The sequence below is a fragment of the Triticum urartu genome, chromosome 5A (genome assembly GCF_056163025.1).
Source record: "Triticum urartu cultivar PI428250 chromosome 5A, HENAU_Tu73, whole genome shotgun sequence".
In the NCBI taxonomy this organism is placed as follows: Eukaryota; Viridiplantae; Streptophyta; class Magnoliopsida; order Poales; family Poaceae; genus Triticum; species Triticum urartu.
The window spans coordinates 439,482,509-439,504,636 of record NC_141877.1 but is presented as its reverse complement, the minus strand read 5'-3'; the positions used below and the strand labels follow the sequence as shown (position 1 = coordinate 439,504,636).

The window sequence follows — 22,128 nt, the reverse complement described above, 5'->3', positions numbered from 1 at the left end:
GTTGTTCCACTCGGTCACACTGACAGGGTCAAGCTATATATATCCACGGGTCAAATTTTGGAAAACTTTTCGAACCTCCTCGCCCGCGCTTAGCCTGCTCTGCCTCCCTGGGTCTCCGGATCATCCTCCTTGTCGCCAGCCGCCTCCTGTCGCTAGTCTCCGCCGCCGTCAACGGGATCGTCTCCGCCGTTGCCGCCGTAGCAAGTTCATCGCCGAACTAGGGTATGGAGTTGAACTTTGTGCTGTTCTAACTCCGATTCCCCAGCACATTGCTTTGCCATGTATCTTGCCACGATTGAGATCAATCTATCCATCAAAAACACTCCGTAGTTTAGTCATGAATTGAAAATTTAGGGTTAGGTTTCCGCCAAAACCATCTCGGACTGACCGAGTTGATGAAGTCGGTTCCACCGATTTGGCTCAGGCCATTGCACATGTGATTCTCGGTCTGACCGAGAATTGCAAATCGGTGTGACCGAGTTCAGCACTTTGTGAAACCCTAGCAGTCTCGGTGCCACCAAACTGTGACTCGGTATGACCGAGTTCACTAGTTTAGGTTTCAAAAACTGCTTCGGTATCACCGAGTTTGCAAATCGGTAGATCCGAAATGCTTTCTGTGGAAAACTAAAACTAACTTTTTAATTCATTATTTTGCAAAAAATTTGTACTTTGTGATGCTCATCCACTCTACCTCATCTATAATCTATGTTGGGGAACGCAACAGAAAACGAAAATTCGGTATAGCGAGCACGCCCAGGACCACTATGGAGACTGCATACAAGGTTTGATCTGTTCCGTACCGACTCGAAGCGCAGCGGAAAGAGAGTCGGTGGAGATCGTTGGTGCAGATCCCCGCAGCTAGGATTTACAACCTCCCAACCGCAAGGATGTACTCCCTCGCCGTACAGCCCTTCGGGAGGCGGTCGGACAGTCCCCCGGACGATGTCGCGGACAGCCCTTCGGGAGGAGCCTCGAAACTCGAACGGAGACTCGGACAGCCCTTCGGGAGGACACTCGAACAGCCCCTCAGGCAAAAGACCGAAACTACAACCTCTCTACGGGGTTGCACACATATGGTGCCAGCTATCCGGCAGGGCTTCGCCGTCCAGAACTAGTTCCTGCCGGAACCCAGACAGCCTTACAGCTCTACGAAACTCTTTTCGTGGGAGGGAGAGAAGAAGCCGGATAATGCATGGCATGTGTATGAGAGCAAGGGGATAAACTTTGGGCTGCCCACTCCTCCTCTATTTATAGGAAGGCCAAGGGGTAGGGATGGCCCACAAAAAACCCAAAATGCCCATGCAAATGTCACACATGAAGGGCATAATGGGGAGAGAAGTGGAGCTCCATGGAGCCCCACACATGTGGCCGGACAACCCCCTTGGGGGGCCCCCATGAGGAGCATGCTTGGTCCCCAAGCCCTTCTAGAAGCCTTTTGGAAATATCCCAAAAGGTGACTCACCATAAAATATCCCAAAAAGCACTTTCACTATTCACGACGACATTTTTCAGCGTCCGTTCGAACTGAAAATATTTATGTGGGCTTAGAACATTTCCAGTACCCACCATAATAATTTTCAACGCGTTCCGACACAATTCCGGTTTTAGTGATTTTCATCTGCGAAACGCATCTGAAGTGGCTCCGGCAGCTCCGGAACATTTCCGGTTTTTATCTCAGAAAATTCCAAAAAGCTTCCAGAATGATTCTGGCACCCTCCAAGAATTATCAGGCATTTGCCGAAACCAATTTGACTTAATGGTATATCCCGAAACAACTTTTCGGTATCATTGAAACTCATCCGATGATCTCTCTCTGCGGTACGATTCCGCTGTCCGAAACTTTTCCGGTGTCCGAAACTTTTTCGGTGATTTTCTCTCAGACTCCCTGTCTAGTATTCAGCAGATAGATGACCCTTAAGCGTGTGACCCTATAGGTTCGGTGAAGTATAGACATGACCTGGAACCTCTTCCGATCAATGATCAACATCGGAGCCGTGGACACCCGTATTGACCCCTATACCCACACGAATGAATATTCAAGTGAACCTCCAGTTGCCTTGAGCTATTCCTGTTGCTTCACGATATGTCACAAACACCCGAGGTGAGATTTATTGCATTCCTGTGGATCAACAATTTGTCCACCATGCAAGTTACCTCGTTACCGGTTTTGTTCTCTTTTCTCGTTTCCGTGTTCCGGCATCCCAGTGATCAAATCACAATGTGTCTGGCCAGACGATGATGGATAGCGTTACACCGAGAGGGCCCGAGTATATCTCTCCATCGTCGGAGGAGCAAATCCCAATCTTGAGCTATCTCGTTACTTGCCATACTTTTCCGTGAACCCGTAAGCCGCCGTAATAGCCACCCAGCTACGGATGACGTTTAACATACCCCAAAGTTCACGAAGCAAGTATGAAGGAACTCGATACTCTCATGGTCTAAGGAATTATGCAAACATTGACTTCTTTGTGTTATTAACCATTAACTTGTGACGAATGTATCTCATAGCATAACATCAAATTGGGTCGATACAACACAAGTGTTCTACTAATAATTGTGCCCTCAAAATTGCCGGCATAGTCATGCCCATGATCAGGAAAACAGGATCATCATGCAATACTTGAGCCAGTCATAGAGGCTTGACTAGGAATACATTTTACCGTTTATTATCCCACACGTGCACATGAGTTTCCCTCCAAGCCTCGTTTTATTTGCAGACTCGAGAATCATTGCAGTTATAGCACGGAACATAAACCTTCATTACAAACCAGGAGATACAAAATAACTGATATTACTGCCTCTAGGGCATATCTCCTACAGACTCCCACTTGCACTAGAGTCATAATCTAGTTACATGGCTTCCCTAACACCAATGGCTATCCGGTGTTGCTCATGATTTGCTCGTGGTAGAGGCTTTGTCATCGGGTCTGACACATTCAGATCCGTGTGAACTTTGCGTACTTTCACTAAACCCTCTTCGACATGATGTCGAATGAGTTTATATTTGCGTTGAATATGTCTTGTCTTATGGTGCGAACTTGGCTCCCTTGCCTGAGCCACGGTGCCACTATTATCACAATAGATCTCCACCGGGTCCTGGGCACTAGGAACCACACCAAGGTCTTCAAGAAATTGCTTGATCCATACCGCCTCCTTGGAGGCTTCTGAAGCAGCAACATATTCCGCCTCCGTCGTAGAATCCGCCACAGTCTTTTGTTTGGAACTTTTCCAATCTACTGCGCCACCGTTCAGAATGAAAACATAGCCTGATTGAGATTTGAAGTCATCTGGGTCAGTCATGAAGCTTGCATCAGTGTAACCACTTACAATGAGCTCTTCATCACCTCCGTACACAAGGAGTAAATCCTTGGTCCTTCTGAGGTGCTTAAGAATACCCTTGACTGTGGCCCAGTGTTCCAATCCTGGATCACTTTGGTACCGACTGCTAACACTTAGTGCATAGGAAACATCCGGTCTTGTACATAGCATGGCATACATAATAGAACCAACTGCCGAGGCATATGGAACATCATTCATTTGCACTCGCTCATCGAGAGTCCGAGGACACTGATTCTTGCAAAGCACTATGCCAGGTGACATGGGGAGAAGGCCCTTCTTGGAGTTCTCCATGTTGAACCTTTTCAACACCTTGTCAATGTACGTGCTTTGGCTAAGCGCTATCAGGCGTTTTGATCTATCTCTATAGATTCTGATGCCCAATACATATGTCGCTTCGCCTAAGTCTTTCATTGAAAACCTCTTTTGCAATGAGTCTTTTATTTCTCTAAGAAAATTCACGTCATTTCCAATCAACAATATGTCATCCACATACAAGATTAGAAATGCTTTTGCGCTCCCACTAAACTTCTTGTAAACACAAGATTCTTCGTCATTCCTGATGAAGCCAAACTCTTTGACCACTTCATCAAAACGAATGTTCCAGCTCCTTGATGCTTGCTTCAGACCATAAATGGCTTTCTGAAGTTTGCATACCTTTCCAGCATCCTCATGAATGACAAAACCTTCTGGCTGTATCATGTATACATCCTCTTTGAGGTTTCCATTTAGGAAAGCCGTTTTGACATCCATCTGCCATATTTCATAGTCGAAATAAGCAGCAATTGCTAGCAATATCCGAACAGAACTAAGCATAGCTACGGCGAGAAAGTCTTGTCGTAGTCCACTCCTGGAACTTGCGTGAACCCTTTCGCGACAAGTCTAGCTTTGTGGATAGTAATGTTACCATCCCCGTCCGTCTTTCTTTTGAAAATCCGTTTACAACCAATCGGCTTTACGCCTTCTGGAAGTTCCTCCAAGTTCCAAACTTGGTTTTCGTACATGGATTCCATTTCAGATCTCATGGCTTTGTGCCATTCTTTTGAGCTGGGGCCCGCCATCGCTTCCTTGTAGTGTGCAGGTTCATCGTCTTCAAGAATGAAGATTTCGTTATGAAACCACTCAGGTGGCTGGATAGCCCTACCTGATCTGCGCGGTTCAGTTACAACATTGTCTAAAGTCTCCGCATCACATGCGACAACTTCCGGATCGGTTGTAGGGATAATTAGCGGAATTTCTTCCGGTTCCTTAGCCATATCAACGGTTGCCGAAGATTCACTAACCTCATTAAGTTGTACTGTCCTCCCACTCACTTCTTTAGTGAGAAACTCTTTCTCAAGAAAAACTCCATGTTTTGCAACAAACACTTTGTTCTCGGAGGCGTGGTAAAAAGAATACCCAACTGTCTCCTTGGGATAACCTACAAAGTAACATTTGTCTGATCTGGGATCAAGTTTGCTTGGTTGTAAACGCTTTACATAAGCTTCACAACCCCAAATTTTGAAAAACGACAGGTCGGGTTTCTTCCCGTGCCACATCTCATGTGGTGTTGTCTCAACAGATTTAGACGGTGCTTTCTTTAGTGTGTGAGCAGTAGTAAGCAGTGCGTGACCCCAAAAAGATATCGGAAGATTTGTAAGAAACATCATCGACCTTACCATGTCCAACAAGGTTCGGTTACGTTGTTCCGATACTCCATTTCTCTGTGGAGTTCTGGGAGGCGTAAGTTGTGAAACGATTCCACGGTCACTCAGATGTTGGCCAAACTCATGACTAAGATACTCGCCTCCGCGATCAGACCGCAGAAACTTAATCTTTTTGTCACGATGATTTTCTACCTCATTCTGAAATTCTTTAAACTTTTCAAAGGTTTCTGACTTATGCTTCATTAAGTAGATATATCCATACCGACTTAAATCATCAGTAAAAGTCATGAAGTAGAAATACCCACCCCGTGCGGCTGTGTTCATTGGACCACATACATCACTATGTATTATTCCCAATAATTCATCCGCCCGTTCAGGATGACCCGTGAACGGCGTCTTGGTCATTTTCCCCATCAAGCAAGCTTTACATGTGTCAAATGATTCAAAATCAAAGGACGGTAAAACTCCATTTTTATGGAGTCTTTGCATGCGTTTCTTTCCGATGTGGCCAAGCCGACAGTGCCACAAGAAAGTGGTGGTGGTATCAGCCTTCTTAAGGCGTTTAGCATTCACGTTAAAGACATCATTTCCACATTCAAGATTTAGTATGAAAAGGCCCCCAACAATGGGTGCAAATCCATAAAACATATCCTTACAATAAAGTGAACAACCATTGTTCTCAGACTTGTACGAATACCCATCGTGTACTAAACATGATCCGGAGATAATGTTTCTACACAACAGTGGAATAAAATAACAGTTTCTTAGTTCTAAGATAAATCCTGAAGGGAGACGTAGAGGCATAGTGCCGACGGCTTGAGCGGCGATCCCAGCGCCGTTCCTGACGCGCATCACGACTTCATTCTTTGCCAGCTTGCGCACCTTCTGAAGCCCCTGTATCGAGTTGCAAATGTGAGCAACCGATCCGGTATCAAATACCCAAGACTTAGAATTTTTGCTAGCAAGCAAAACGTCAATGACATTAACTTGTATAACAATTATACCTTTTCCGGTTTTCCCGGTCTTCTTATCTTCCAGATACTTCTTGCAGTTTCTCTTCTAGTGTCTTGTGCCCTTGCAGTAGAAGCACTCAGTTTCATTCTTGGCTCCGCCCTTAGAGTTGCTTTGGGAGCCGGTCTTACCGGCGCCCTTGCCCTTCTTTGGCTTGCCTTTCTTTTTGAAACTGGCGGTTTTATTCACAATCAACACTTGCTTGCGATTTTTCCGCAGTCCTCCTTCTGTAGTTTTCAGCATGGCGAGCACCTCTTCCGGTGTCTTCTCCATCCCTGTCATGTTGTAGTTCATGACAAAACCGTCGTAAGACGGGGGGAGTGAAGAAAGCAACATGTCCATCATATGGCCAGGTGGAAGTGGAAATTCCAGGGCTTTAAGCCTTTCAGAATAGCCAATCATTTTGACCACGTGTTCGCCAACTGAACTACCCTCAGCCATCTTGCATTCCATCAAAGCCTTCATGATATCAAATCGTTCAGACTTTGCGGTTTCCTTGTACAGAGCATCCAATTCCCGGACCATATCACGGGGTTTATGGAATTCAAAACGTTTTTGAAGCCCTGGACTCATGCAAGCTAGCATGAGGCACTGCACTAAGTTGTGATCATCATCCTTAGTGGCCCAGACATTTTGTTCATCTTCCGCGGCCTCTGCCGCCGGTTTAGCTGGAAGAGCAGTTTCAAGCATGCACAATTTCTTAGCGCTCCTGAGGACAATCCTCAGGTTACGGACCCGGTCCGCATAGTTGTTTCCAGTCGTAGCTAACTTATCTTTCTCTAACATCGAGCCTAAGTTGAACGCGGTGTTGCGAGCCATTTGATCTACAATGGAAAACACAAGTTTCACTTAGACTTTGTTTATAATGAAATTTGCACTAGTGAATAAACATTTTTATTCTAAAATGCACTCCCACTCAAATCAATATCTCTCAAAATTGATTATGAGTGATTCAAGATCCATGTCTTGATTGTTCGCCATTGGTGTAACACCACTGATGACAAAAATCTTAACCGGTAGGACAACTTGCCAATCACATCACTATATGACTCTTGTTCATCTTTCGATGTGTGTGTTCCGAGCTCATGACGGTCATGCTTGAACGTCAAGACAACCAAGTGATCTCGCTACGAGGTCTCAACTCACCCGCCTCACACTTCTCTAATCGTTCGTACCCGTGTGACACGGCGCACCCCGAAAAGATAGGTGCCGTGACGGTGCTACACTTGGGAGAACACTATCTACTTGATATCTTTAAGTGAGAGATCACCCTAATAAAAGCGACTACCGCGCAATCAAGAAGGGTGCATCATAGGGGATAAACATCTCAGGCAATTCATAATTAGCATGATATGGTATAGCCCTTTCTGACGGAGAAGTCTTTCAATTCTTCGTCTTCGACATTTGCGTCGGTGTTCACCTTCGCGAAGATTGCCACCACCTTGTCGATGCACCAGATAATATTGCTATCTCTATAGCTAATAAAATAAGTGCATTACTTAAGGTTGACACGCATGTCATTAAAGTGCAATCATATGGCTCCAGCCATCAAGCCGAATCATGACACACAGGTCATGTTAATTACATCATATAGTCATCTCATACATAATCAAATTGAATATGAGCATTGCTATACCACATCATATGCACATCCTGCAAAACCAAGTTAGACGCCTCTAATCGGTTTATGCAAAATTTTATTTTACGTGGCTTCTAAGGTTTTGACTTAAACCGCAGCTACCAACGTTTTATCATCAAGTATGATTATTCAAGTTGCTATATTAACATCTCGGGGTGTATGAAACACGAGATAATTAAATCTCGAGCCCCATACTAAACTTCGTCATACGCATGACCCCCGTGCAGATCATATCTACAATGCCCTTTCATCTACGAATTTCATCTTTCTTTTGACTATGGCAGAACCCAAAGAACCGATAGCACTTCCATGATCAATCAGGATCACGGATTGCCAGAACTTTGTCAAATTCTACTATGTTGTCTCGAGATTGAGCAAATGCAAATTCTAGGGAAGCAACAAGAACGTCGGGTAACTGATTTCATCTGTCACCCGCATAAATAATTTTCGGCAATAGATCTCATCTATTCCAAAATTATATTATGTAATACCCATACATCTCCATGTATTCTAGATCGTAACCTGCATCTATGCATAGCACGGCTCTTGATGCCACTGTTGGGGAACGCGACAGAAAACGAAAATTCGGTATAGCGAGCACGCCCAGGACCACTATGGAGACTGCATACAAGGTTTGATCTGTTCCGTACCGACTCGAAGCGCAGCGGAAGAAGAGTCAGTGGAGATCGTTGGTGCAGATCCCCGCAGCTAGGATTTACAACCTCCCAACTGCAAGGATGTACTCCCTCGCCGGACAGCCCTTCGGGAGGCGGTCGGACAGTCCCCCAGACGATGTCGCGGACAGCCCTTCGGGAGGACCCTCGAAACTCGAACGGAGACTCGGACAGCCCTTCGGGAGGACACTCGAACAGCCCCTCAGGCAAAAGACCGAAAATACGACCTCTCTACGGGGTTGCACACATATGGTGCCAGCTATCCGGCAGGGCTTCGCCGTCCAGAACTAGTTCCTGCCGGAACCCAGACAGCCTTACGGCTCTACGAAACTCTTTTCGTGGGAGGGAGAGAAGAAGCCAGATAATGTATGGCATGTGTATGAGAGCAAGGGGATAAACTTTGGGCTGCCCACTCCTCCTCTATTTATAGGAAAGCCAAGGGGTAGGGATGGCCCACAAAAAACCCAAAATGCCCATGCAAATGTCACACATGAAGGGCATAATGGGGAGAGAAGTGGAGCTCCATGGAGCCCCACACATGTGGCCGGCCAACCCCCTTGGGGGGCCCCCATGAGGAGCATGCTTGGTCCCCAAGCCCTTCTAGAAGCCTTTTGGAAATATCCCAAAAGGTGACTCACCATAAAATATCCCAAAAAGCACTTTCACTATTCACGACGACATTTTTCAGCGTCCGTTCGAACTGAAAATATTTATGTGGGCTTAGAACATTTCCAGTACCCACCATAATAATTTTCAACGTGTTCCGACACAATTCTGGTTTTAGTGATTTTCATCTGCGAAACGCATCTGAAGTGGCTCCGGCAGCTCCGGAACATTTCCGGTTTTTATCTCAGAAAATTCCAAAAAGCTTCCAGAATGATTCTGGCACCCTCCAAGAATTATCAGGCATTTGCCGAAACCAATTTGACTTAATGGTATATCCCGAAACAACTTTTCGGTATCATTGAAACTCATCCGATGATCTCTCTCTGCGGTACGATTCCGCTGTCCGAAACTTTTCCGATGTCCGAAACTTTTTCGGTGATTTTCTCTCAGACTCCCTGTCTAGTATTCAGCAGATAGATGACCCTTAAGCGTGTGACCCTATAGGTTCGGTGAAGTATAGACATGACCTGGAACCTCTTCCGATCAATGATCAACATCGGAGCCGTGGACACCCGTATTGACCCCTATACCCACACGAATGAATATTCGAGTGAACCTCCAGTTGCCTTGAGCTATTCCTGTTGCTTCGCGATATGTCACAAACACCCGAGGTGAGATTTATTGCATTCCTGTGGATCAACAATTTGTCCACCATGCAAGTTACCTCGTTACCGGTTTTGTTCTCTTTTCTCGTTTCCGTGTTCTGGCATCCCAGTGATCAAATCACAATGTGTCTGGCCAAACGATGATGGATACCGTTACACCGAGAGGGCCCGAGTATATCTCTCCATCATCGGAGGAGCAAATCCCAATCTTGAGCTATCTCGTTACTTGCCATACTTTTTCGTGAACCCATAAGCCGCCGTAATAGCCACCCAGCTACGGATGACGTTTAACATACCCAAAAGTTCACGAAGCAAGTATGAAGGAACTCGATACTCTCATGGTCTAAGGAATATGCAAACATTGACTTCTTTGTGTTATTAACCATTAACTTGTGACGAATGTATCTCATAGCATAACATCAAATTGGGTCGATACAACACAAGTGTTCTACTAATAATTGTGCCCTCAAAATTGCCGGCATAGTCATGCCCATGATCAGGAAAACAGGATCATCATGCAATACTTGAGCCAGTCATAGAGGCTTGACTAGGAATACATTTTACCGTTTATTATCCCACACGTGCACATGAGTTTCCCTCCAAGCCTCGTTTTATTTGCAGACTCGAGAATCATTGCAGTTATAGCATGGAACATAAACCTTCATTACAAACCAGGAGATGCAAAATAACTGATATTACTGCCTCTAGGGCATATCTCCTACAATCTATTCACAGGGTCTGCTGTCAGTGTTTGCATCATGTCAAATCAGAGTGACAGTCAGAACAAGTTAGAGGAGCAGGTTCACTTGAGTGAGGGCACTAGTCTCTCTAGTAGCTAAGATGATGGCAGCAGGAGCACACCCAGCAATCTGCCAAAGGCTACCACAAGGGCCAGCAAGAAAAGAACCTCAGAGTCAGAGGATGAGGACTATGTGGCTGAGGAGGAAGAAACCATCTCAAAGAGGAAAGTCCTGAAGAAGGAATATGGCACAGCTACTGCCACCAAGCCAGGGATGAAGCAAAAGGTTCCTGCCAAGAGAGCTCCGATGCCTAAAGCCAGAGCATCCACTCAAGAGACTTTGGGATCTGCACCCAAAGAGCAGGTTGTGGCAGAAAATAAAAGGAAAGAGAGGGTCAAGAAGACCATTGCCAGAGTGCTTGGGAGATCTTCAATCATGAGAGACTCTGAAGAAGAAGAAGAGGAAGAGGATGTTGCACTAGCACCTAAAGCTCAAAAGCTTATGGGAGATGCCATAAGATCAGGGGCTGCTCCATCTAAGCCCAAAGGAACTCCTAAGCCAGCTGCTCCAAAACCCAAAACTACACCCAAGAGGAGCACCAGGAACATCCCAGCAGCAGAGAAGAACAAGACCCCAATGCCTGAAGCTACAATGGAAGAAGAAGATGATTCTGTTGTCTTTAGGAAATTGAAGCCAAAAATTCCAGATCACAATGATGCTCATCCAGTTGCAAAGAACATGAAAGTCAAGAAGGACTTTGGTCTAAGGCTATGGAGAGAGTCTGATCCATATGCCACCAGGAGAAGGACTACTGTGGACTACAGGTTCCATACAAAGGAACATCAGGACTTCTATGAGACCATCTTGCTTGACAAGAAGCCCATAGTGTGTGACATGAGATGGGTCGATTGGTAATTCATTGAGGAAAATGAGGATCACTTCCCTGGTGTATATGACAGCTTCAAGGCTTGTGGAGTTGATGAGTTTGTGGCTCAGAAGCTCGCAAAATGGAATGATGAGCTCATCATGCAGTTCTACTCCACGGCTCACTTCTACCCAGATGGAAGTATTGTCTAGATGTCTGAAGGTACGAGGTACCAGTCCACAGTTGCAGAATGGGCTAAGTTGATCAATGCCCCAAAAGAGAGTGAAGATGACTTGGATGTCTATGCCAACAAGAAGAAGGATCACAACACCATGGCACACATGTACAAGGAGATCCCAGATGCTGCTCTTGAGACACACAAGTTTGGATCTGTACATTACCTTCTGTCAGGCTTGCTAACTATCAACTGGATCCTCAGGCACACTCTCTTGCCAAAGTCAGGTGATCACAAGATGATCAGAGGCCATGCAATTAACTTGCTTCACATCTTTGATGTCCCACAGAAGTTCAAAGTCATGAGCCTAATAGTGGAAACCATAAAGAGGACAACTGCAGATCAGAAGAGGAGTTGTGGGTATGCCCCATAGATCCAGGAGCTGATCAACTCCAAGATGGGCACTGGCACATATCTGCTGGACAAGGAGCATCTGCCCATCTACCCAGACTTTGAGGACAACATTATGGTGATGGATGAAAATGAACCATCTTCTGTGCACGCACAAGCCAAGAAGGAGAAGGCAAAGGCTAAAAAGGCCGCAAGGATGCCAACTATTGAAGAAGCATCTCACTACCTTCTAAAGAGCAAGCAATATCAGCTTGGCTACTTGATTGCCTCCACTCTAAGGATTGAGAAGGGACTGGCCACCTTGACTCAAAATCAGGAGAGCTTGGAGAGGATCGTGGAGCAGAAGTTCTATGACTTAGATGTGAAGGTCACTGAGATCCAGTCAGTCGTTGAGAAACTTCAGGATGAAGTGGAGGAGAAGAAGGGCAAGACAACCACTGATGCTTTTGCTAGAGTGCCCAGAGGTCAGAGGTCTGCTGTAGTGCCTATTCTAGACACCAGAGCTACTTCATCTGCACCAGCTACAGCTTCAGTGCCACCGGCTCCAGCATCTACTCCACCAGCTCCATCTACATCGACTGATGCCTTCATTCTTGGAGTTTTGTCTACACCACCACCTAAAGACCAAGCCTGAGTGTCGATCTAGCACTATGCATTTTTATGAACTTTTTGGTAACTTGTTGCCAAGGGGGGGGATGTATAGATCATAGGCTTCGATAGAGAGCGTTGCTTTTTATTCTCTTTTTTGTTTGGTGGTTAAACTTCGTTTATTTGCTTGGTTGAGATACTTCGTACTTTGTGCTTGCTTAGATGATCATGTGTTTGATCATATGCTACCTTAATGCTTGTTGGATGACATTATCCTTTTATATGATCATTCATTTTGCTTGGTGATGAGTGCATGTATTTTAATTATTATCATTTTGAGCACTCCACCAAGATGTATGTGACATGGAAGAGTAACCCATGATCCTAACTCTTTGTGCATTTGCAGTCCAAATCAAATCTTAAACTATGCACAAATTTAGGGGGAGCTCTTGCTTTTCACATACTTCTCAAAGCGACAATGTTTTTCACTCTTATTATCATTTGTCGAAGCTTTGATCTATATGTTGTCATCAATTACCAAAAAGGGGGAGATTGAAAGTGCAACTATCCTTGGTAATTCCTAACACACATAGCTCACTGAGCTAATGCTATTTCAAGATTAATATCTCAGGAAAGCTCAATGATTGGCATGGCATGGATGAGAAAAAGTGGACCCCTCAAAATGCTAAGGACAAAGGATTGGCTCAAGATCAAAGCTCAAGACTCTACATTTTCTATTTTAGTGATCCAAGATCACATTGAGTCTATAGAAAAAGCCAATACTATCAAGGAGGGATGAGGTGTTGCTTAATGAGGTTCTTGCTCAAATGCTTAGTGATATGCTCCAAAACCCTCAACTACTTTCTCACATCCACATATGACCTAAACCAAAATTCAAACTCGGCCCCACCGATTCTTTTTATCCGGCGCCACCGAGTTTCAAATGTCATAGCCACTGCCACAAACCCTAGGCAAATCGGTCTCACCGATAGGGATCTCGGTCTCACCGAGATGGGGTTGTAATCTCTCTGTTTTCCTTCGTAACATTTCGGTCTCACCGACATGAGCGATCGATCCCACCGAAATTGCAATGTAAACTCTCTGTTTTCCCTTCATAACGTTTCGGTCTCACCGAAATGAGCGATCGGTCCCACCGAGTTTACCTGACCAAATCTCTGGTTAACTTATTACCAAAATCGGTCTCACCGAGTTTGTGTAATCGGTCTCACCGAGATTACGTTATGCCCTAACCCTAATCATATCGGTCCTACCGAGTTGCATGTCGGTCCCACTGAAAACCCTAACGGTCACTAGCTTTGCTGAATCGGTCCGACCGAGTTTAACCATTCGGTCCCACCGAGTTTGGAAAGTTATGTGTAACGGTTATATTTTGTGTGGAGGCTATATATACCCCTCCACCTCCTCTTCATTCGTGGAGAGAGCCATCAGAACAAACCTACACTTCCAACCTATATTTTCTGAGAGAACCACCTACACTTGTGTTGAGACCAAGACATTCCATTCCTACCATATAAATCTTGATCTCTAGCCTTCCCCAAGTTGCTTTCCACTCAAATCTTCTTTCTACCAAATCCAATCCTATGAGAGAGAGTTGAGTGTTGGGGAGACTATCATTTGAAGCACAAGAGCAAGGAGTTCATCATCAACACACCATTTGTTACTTCTTGGAGAGTGATGTCTCCTAGATTGACTAGGTCTCACTTGGGAGCCTCCGACAAGATTGTGGAGTTGAACCAAGGAGTTTGTAAGGGCAAGGAGATCGCCTACTTCGTGAAAATCTACCGCTAGTGAGGCAAGTCCTTCGTGGGCGATGGCCATGGTGGGATAGACAAGGTTGCTTCTTCGTGGACCCTTCGTGGGTGGAGCCCTCCGTGGACTCAGGCAACCGTTACCCTTCGTGGGTTGAAGTCCCCATCAACATGGATGTATGATAGCACCACCTATCTGAACCACGACAAAACATCCGTGTCTCCAATTGCGTTTGAAGCCTCCAAACCCTCCCCTTTACATTCTTGCAAGTTGCATGCTTTACTTTCCGCTGCTCATATACTCTTTGCATGCTTGCTTGAATTGTGTTAAGATCGCTTGACTTGTTCAAAGTTGCTAAAATCTGCCAAGAACTAAAATTGGGAAAAGGCTAGATTTTTATTTGGTCAAGTAGTCTAATCACCCCCCTTTAGACATACTTTCGATCCTACAGCTATCTTCCGCGCCTCAACCACTTGGAGCGTTGGCAATGGCGACAAGTGCAAGTTCTGGACCGACTACTGGATCGACGGACGACCGGTGGCCGAGATCGCTCCTCAACTATTTCAAATGATCCCGAAGAGGCGACGGAAGATTCGCACGGTCAGAGACGACCTATCCCAGTGTTCCTGGGTGCAGGACATCCATGGCGCTCTTGGCCCTGCCGCCATGGTGCAATACATGCAGCTCTAGCGGGCGGTGCACCACATTCAGCTCATCGACTCCTCGGACACCATCCGATGGTGCTGGACTACCTCGGGCATCTACTCTGCCATCATGCTACCAAGCCCTCTTCCTTGGAGCTTGCGAGGAACCACATTGGAAGCTCACATGGAAATCTTGGGCACCACTTCACGTCAAGTTCTTCATCTGGCTCGCTCTGCAAAACAGGCGCTGGACGGCGGAGCGTCTTGCTAGACACGACCTGCCTCATGAACCCGCGTGTGCCCTCTACGATCAAGAAGACAAAACGATGCAGCACTTGCTGGCTGGCTGCTCCTTCTCCCGCCAGGTGTGGCATGATATTCTTGCTTGGGCTAGATCTCCTACGGACCTGCCGACCGTAGACACCGACTTCCTTGCGTGGTAGGCATCTTCTTGAGCCCTCGCGCCCGCTGCCGCGCGTAAAGGATTGTCCTCCCTCATCATCCTCACCGCTTGGTGGATTTGGAAGCACCGGAACGACTGCACCTTCGACGGTGACCGACCCTCCGTCTCTCACCTATGCTCCACGCTCAAAGACGAAGCGCGTCTGTGGGCTCGGGCTGGCGCCACCGCAATTGGTAACATCATCCCACAGACCTAGGATAGGATGTTGAGGGGATGAGCAACCCCATCTGTTTGCTTGACGACCACTTACATGCCTTCTTTGTGTACATGGCATAGTGTGTCGTCTTAATCTCATACTATAAACACTCTCCTTCTATCAATGAAAAGGTACGCATCCTTAGCGTATTCGCGAAAAAAAAATCGCTTTTGACTCTTCTACCCGGGGGCAAAACCGTAAAGTTGTCCACTCCGCTCCTGATTCTCTTTCCGGTCTCCTAGGGTTTAAAGAACTCGCCGAGCCCACCCCACGCGGCCCAGAGCCCACTAACTCCGTCTCGATCTCCTCGTCCCTTTATCCCCGGCTCCCCGCGCCGCCCTCGCCGGAGAGGAGCCCCTCCGCCATCCGCGGCAATGGCGTTCTCCTTCTCCTCGCCGGCGCAGCAGAACCCTTTCCAGACGCCAACGCAGCAGAATCCGTTCCAAACCCCAGCGCCGCAGAACCCATTTCAGACTCCGTCGCCGGCGCAGACTCAGGCGCCGGCGCAGTCGCCTTCGCCGTTCCAGTTTAACTTCCAGCAACCCCAGCAGCAGCAGCAGCAGCAGCAGCAGCAGCAGCAGCAACAACAACAACAGCAGCAGCAGCAGCAACAGGCCGCGCCGACGGCGCAGCCTCAGCAGCAGCTGATGCTGTATACAAAGGAGGGGAAGCCCGCAGGGTACAACACGAAGTGGGATGAGCTCCACGCCGACTCGCAGAAGGCGCTGCTTCAGATCGAGTATGGCTTCCCTAATTTTTCTTTCTATTTTCCGGTAAAAAAAAGTATGCTTCTTTTCTGTGTGATGAGTTGGGGCGTCATTGGTTACAATTTTTTTTGGTTAATCTCTTGGTTTGCTCCAATTGATTGGAATCTCACCCCTTGTTGTTTACCCAATTGTGCCATACCTCTATACTAGGTCAGCTTAGTGAAATGCACTGTCGTTGGGTTGGATGAGTGGAGTAGTTTTTATGTGCGCGTGTGATTCAAATTAAGACATTGCGCGATAAGATTGCGTTTTTCAAGTTTCCCAGGCATCAATTTTCTTAATTTGCTGAATTATTGTACTACTATTGTTGAGGGTTTCTGTTTGAGGTGGTTTAGTAGTGTCCATTATTGTTGATTTGAGGTATTGGGCGAAAGACAAGTGCTTTTGGTGTTCTATATGATCTTATTTGCCAGTTAAGCTGGGTTGTTAAGCTGCTGCTTCTATTGGCATGGAGGTGGCAATTTTATGAGCTTAGGGTTACAGGAGTTTGTATCCTTCCATTATCTGTTTAGCAATTGGTGTCATACTGCTGCAGTCTACACTCTGAATTACCTGGAAGATTTTTGTGCTGAAAATACCTAGAATGTGGTTTGCTAACAATCAATCTTGTAGGGATAAAATACGGGAGTACAAGGACGAGAGTGAAAGGTTGGATCAGTGCAGTCGCCTTCATGACTCCTCAATCTCGAATGTCAATTTTGAGCTCGATGCAAGTCACATTGCTCAGGTTCGACTATTTCCCTTGCTCAAGTTTCTCATTGCATGGAGTGTATGTATCTTTGTTTTTGTCTTGTTCCATTGCTGAAACAATGAACTTTCACACATACTCCCTCCGTCCGCGAATAAGTGTACTTCTAGCTTTTGTCCTAAGTCAAAGTTTTAAAATTTTAATCAACTATATACAAAAGAATAGTAACATATATGACACCAAATTGATATATTATGAAAGTATAATTCAAAACGGACTAATACTAATTTAGTGCCATAAATGCTGGTACTTTTCCCTCTAAAGTTGGTCAAAGTTTTAAAACTTTGACTTAAGACAAAAGCTAGAAGTACACTTATTCGCGGACGGAGGAAGTATCCATTTGACCACTGGAAGATCAATGAGCTAGTGAAGTGCAATGGAGACAAATAGCATTGTGCTTATTCACCTTCAACTCTCAATTGGAAAAGATATTCGTCTGCATATTTGATATCATAAACTTGACCCAAGAAGAGAATTGTGTGTTTTGTCACTGCCTAGCGCCTATCTCACTTAAGCGCATGCATAGCATGATTAAGCGCTAGGCGGTATGTGTCACCTAGTAGTAGGACCTAGGCATTCCTTTTTTCCCCACTGGAACAGAGTAGCCTGAATGTTGCGTATTATTTTGTACTAGTTCCCTGAATGATGGACATGTATCGTCTTAGCACAGAGTATTCTGTAATGGAATTTTCCCAGTAAGCAATATTAGCAAGACTGTAAGATATGCAATTTAATCGTTAGATGGTAAAGCTTAGTTCACAATCAGAAATTCCTCTGTCAGGAATAGTGACTAAACTGTCTCTTGTAAAAGAAAAAAGAACGTTTATACAGCTAAATTAATATATTAGCACAGAAATGTAAATAAGTTTGTGAAACAGTGCAGGCTAAGGGTTATACCTTAAGATTGGGCCAGCCATTATATTTTTGGAGTTCTGCAAAAGAAAAAAAGAGAGAAGAAAATTTGAAGTTAATATCCCATGTAGCATTGAATATTTTATTTCGAAGTAATGGTCCTTGTATTCCCTATGAAAGCAGTCCTCTTGGACACTGGCATGGTCTCCAAATGCAACTTCTGCCACTGTTTTTTTTATCGTAATATAGTTGTAATACCCCACAGAATTACATATTATGGAAGTACCTTTTCATGACAAAATTCACACATACGATTTTCATCAAGTATCTAAGCAATTTAGAAGATATTGGAAGTTCTGTCTCGGCCTCTGTCCTCCAGAATGACATCTGTTTTAGTCCATAACTGTAAGCATATTTGTGGCAATAGGGAGTGTTATCTATTCCTAATTGGGTAATACATACGTTCATAAAGCACATGCTACCTATTCCTAGAACATCCCTCCTTGGGCAGATAATTATTCATTTGCTTTAACAGGAACTCGCAGGGACTGCAACCGTAATTGAGAGAGAGAAGGCATCTGTTCAGGAGTTGATGACTGTTGTCAATGAAATGATGTGGAACACAGAATTTGCTATTCGCTCATATATGATGTTGAGACCAAGGTTCCTCAAATCAGCCACAGGTTCTTCAAATCCTTCTGGACCTGCTGGAGCTCTGCCCAATCAGCCTGGACCAACCAATGATTTCTATAGTGGCGTCCCAAAGAGGCCTTCCCTTTTTATGCTGCAAACTGTCAACAAGTTTGAGAAGTATCTTGACGAATGCTGCAAGTGGATTACTGAACTAGAGCAGCTGGTTCAAATCGAGAGCAATAAAAGATCATCATCTTCTGTGGAATCTCTACCAAAAGTTATGTCGAATGTGCATGACTATTTCATCTATGTCGCTTCAAAGGTAACATCTTATTATTCATCTATGTTACTTCTATGGTGACACCTTGTTTATACGGAAATGAGAAATCTAACATGTACTGTTCAAATTAGTATTTTTGAAGTTGCGAACATGATATCTGTCATTTATTGTTGATTATTAGTGCCTATATATAAGGCAGTTAACTGATGAATTTTCTAGTAAAATCAAATAGTATATGGACAATATAAGAGGGGGAAAAGTTTTTGTTATTGTGTCGATGGAAACTGAATATCTGATGTTACTTTCTGTACAGGTGGAAAATCTTCATCAGTATGTTGTGTCGATGAAAACTGAATATCTACATGGTCAGCGCCGTCTGGGCAATGCAAATGATCCATTTCTAGAGGCAAATAGAAGAGAAGCAGCCAAAGAAGAAGCAGCTGCCAAAAGGGTCCATCCGACATTGCACTTGCCTGCTCCTGTACAGCCCACAACACAAGTTGCTGCACCAGCAACAAGCCAACCACAGCAATCTTTGCTCCCTTCTGGAGGAACTTCCTCGAGTCCCTTCACAGCTTTTAGCATGCCGGCCTCTGCTCCATCCACTTCAAGTCTCTTTTCAACACCAACAACTTCAAGTCTCACAACTAACCTTTTCGGTACAACTGGATCAGCCTCGCTGTCCACACCATTTGGGACATCCTCCACTCCCACTCTTGGATCAACACCAACTCCGTCTGGATTTGGGGGTATCACCCCATCTTTTCCTTCAACACCTGCTTTAACTGGAACTTCACTATTCTCTACGCCATTTGGAGGTACTCAAACTTCCTTGTGATGTATGTTACTTGATGTTCATTTCAATTGACCTCTGGTCATGAGGGTAAAGGTTCTATGAGAAATGTCAGTTGCACACAGTAAAACCAAAATCGTTTTATGTGCTGTACTGCATTACGTTGATGGCTCTCCCAGATCCGAATGGTTTGAAGTGTTTAGAAATTTGCATTACTTTGATGACTCCCATAGTTTTCGCTGCAATCTGAATGTATCCTCGCTGCAAATTGTTAGTATCAGCAGTTCAGCACCGCTGGGATCTTTAAAAATCTTGTACAGTATATGCTGCAAAACCGCTAATCTTGTTATTTGAGGCGACATGTTCTCAGTTGAACGCTGAATCCCTATGGTGATTCCCAGCAGTTTTGGCGTGTCTGCATTTTTCTTTCTTATGGCATATTTCCCCTCCAAGGCAGTACTCTTCATCGGCAAATCCGAATGTCTCGATCCGAGTTGAGACCCACCTACAGAAATTGATCCATCAACGGCTTTTTCTATAGTGGCAGGAAGTCTCCAACTCATGATAAGCTAACTTCTTTTTCTGAGCAGCTTCATAAAATTTATAGACCTGTCAATTTCCTTCTGTGTACTGCCCAACACTAGACCACTATCTACAGCAGATTTTACTAGACTAGCAGAATCAATGGAATTGCAAATAGCATATCTGTTAGTTGTAGCTGCAATGGAATTAACTGTGTCATCTAAATGTTAATACCTTAGCGCAATCTGTTGATGACAGCACTAGTGTACGTGATCTGTGCATCAGTACTTCAGCTAGTTATAAAAAAGCTAGCATGTCTGCGCATACACTGACACTGCTTTACTTTACGTCATTTTTTAATTTGATTTGTTAGTATCGTTACTGCCCATGTCGTGACTCTATACTTTCAGTAGAACTAAACAATGTTTTCCCTTGTTAATTCATTTCTGTGATTTGTATGACATTCCATTTGTGTACCTACCTACAGGTGGTGCTACAGCTTCCGGGTCCAGCTTTGGTGGCACATCTGTGAGTAAAATTCCCATCATCTTACGACAGCATCCTTTGTTCATTAGCAGTAGTTGACAATGCCAAGCACAAGTTTTTTTTTGTTTGTTTCACACACGATGTAGTATGCTGTCAAATCGTCAATCTCCTCACACCTTGTTATTTTTGTTCGGTGCAGAAAGGGAGGTCAAAGGCCCGAGGCCGGCGCTAGACGTGACTGATCGGCCGTGAAATGCGGGCGGGCGCCTCTTGTATCTCCTGTCTACTGAGGAAAAAAAACTTGTAATTAATTTTCCAGGCAATTCTACCGGTGGAGCTTGGGTGACTATCTATCTTGTCAATTGCCTGGTACCAGATTCATTTGTCTAACGCTTGTTGTTAGCATCGTTCTGCCTGTGGACTATCTATCTCAGTGCTAACAGAGCTAAGCTTCCTATTTTTAGAGGCAAAGGTTGTAAACTTGTAATGGCACAACTAGTTTGTGATTGTCATTGCAGAACCTTGGTCTTGCAGCCTGTCTAGTGTTTTATTTATTTTGTCATCACTGGAGCATAAATTTTTCGGGGTTTCTTTTCGAGTCGGGCTGTTGGCTGCTGGGCTAGGAGAAAATTGACACTCCTTCCAGTGATTCTCATTGCTTATTGTTATGGTGATGATGAAGCTGCTACGACTTGTCTCGTTCTGGGGAACGGGCACGCAGGTCAAAGATTGTGTTATGTTAATTACTCTTATGTGGCACTCTGCGTGTGGTGTCGTGCATGGATGCGTGAATGCACGGCACCAACACTTAGTATGAAGGCTCCGACCTTCTGGTCGGAGAAAGGGATGGGACGCTGACTTTCCTTTTTCTTTTTCTCAATTCTGTTTCTCGTTTTGACTGGGACGTCCTGATGAGTGAAGCTCCCGCCTTTGTGCACACAAGCGGAGGAGGGTTGACACATTGAGAAGCTACTCCCTCCGTTCCTAAATACTTGTCTTTCTAGACATTTCAAATAACTACTACATACGGATGTATGTAGACATATTTTAGAGTGTAGATTCACTCATTTTGCTCCGTATGTAGTCATTTGTTGAAATGCCTAGAAAGACAAGTATTTAGGAACGGAGGGAGTAGTTTTCAACCCAAGCATATGCATATCCATTTCCCATTTTTGAACGAACGAACTCGGCAGTGTTCAGCACGCGCGGTGCGGTCACGTAGGTAGTAGAGCTGGACAGTTTCTTCTTCTTTTTGAAACAAAACAAAGAGCTGGACAAATCTAGAAACCCTCGTGACCGGGAAAAGGTCCGCTGCTGTTCCTTCCGTGTAAGTTCTACTACTAGCCATTTCCATACAGGGAAAGGAAGATTCATCCGATGACCCAACCTCTGGTTGGTGCGTCTAACGTTTCACTACATCCGAACCTGTCTAGATTTTCACTGACACGCCGTTGTTCTTAGTACATCGTTGTGGCAGCAGCGGCACGGTCGTCACCTGATCGCGACGGATCCTTCTTCCTCCCTGATGAGAATCGTCAGCGCTTACGACCTCTGCTGCTCCCGGTTTTCCTGTTGCAGTTATCCGGTCGATTGGCAGCAAAGCAATTCTGATTGCCAC

At 45.0% G+C, this 22,128-nt stretch overlaps 2 protein-coding genes across 2 annotated transcripts; one reads left to right on the top strand and one right to left on the bottom strand.

Moving 5' to 3' along the window:
- Positions 1 to 6,041: 6,041 nt before the first annotated feature.
- LOC147971806 (uncharacterized) lies at positions 6,042 to 6,779 on the bottom strand. The gene has a single exon (XM_087524130.1). The coding sequence runs from the start codon at positions 6,777 to 6,779 to the stop codon at positions 6,042 to 6,044; it is 738 nt and encodes a 245-aa protein (XP_087380256.1).
- An 8,902-nt stretch (positions 6,780 to 15,681) lies between these two features.
- Positions 15,682 to 21,072, top strand: LOC125529447 (hydroxyproline-rich glycoprotein family protein). The gene is made up of 6 exons (XM_048693856.2): positions 15,682 to 16,168; positions 16,809 to 16,923; positions 18,332 to 18,751; positions 19,023 to 19,527; positions 20,512 to 20,552; positions 20,710 to 21,072. The coding sequence occupies exons 1-6, from the start codon at positions 15,804 to 15,806 to the stop codon at positions 20,740 to 20,742; spliced, it is 1,479 nt and encodes a 492-aa protein (XP_048549813.2). The 5' UTR covers positions 15,682 to 15,803; the 3' UTR covers positions 20,743 to 21,072.
- The last annotated feature ends 1,056 nt before the right edge of the window (positions 21,073 to 22,128 follow it).

Coding starts and splice junctions, on each gene's coding strand:
- LOC125529447 (XM_048693856.2), top strand. CDS start 15,804: ATGGCGTTCTCCTTCTCCTCGCCGGCGCAGCAGAACCCTTTCCAGACG. Junction 16,169..16,808: donor AAGGCGCTGCTTCAGATCGA/GTATGGCTTCCC, acceptor TCAATCTTGTAG/GGATAAAATACGGGAGTACA. Junction 18,752..19,022: donor TCATCTATGTCGCTTCAAAG/GTAACATCTTAT, acceptor CTTTCTGTACAG/GTGGAAAATCTTCATCAGTA.
- LOC147971806 (XM_087524130.1), bottom strand. CDS start 6,779: ATGTTAGAGAAAGATAAGTTAGCTACGACTGGAAACAACTATGCGGAC.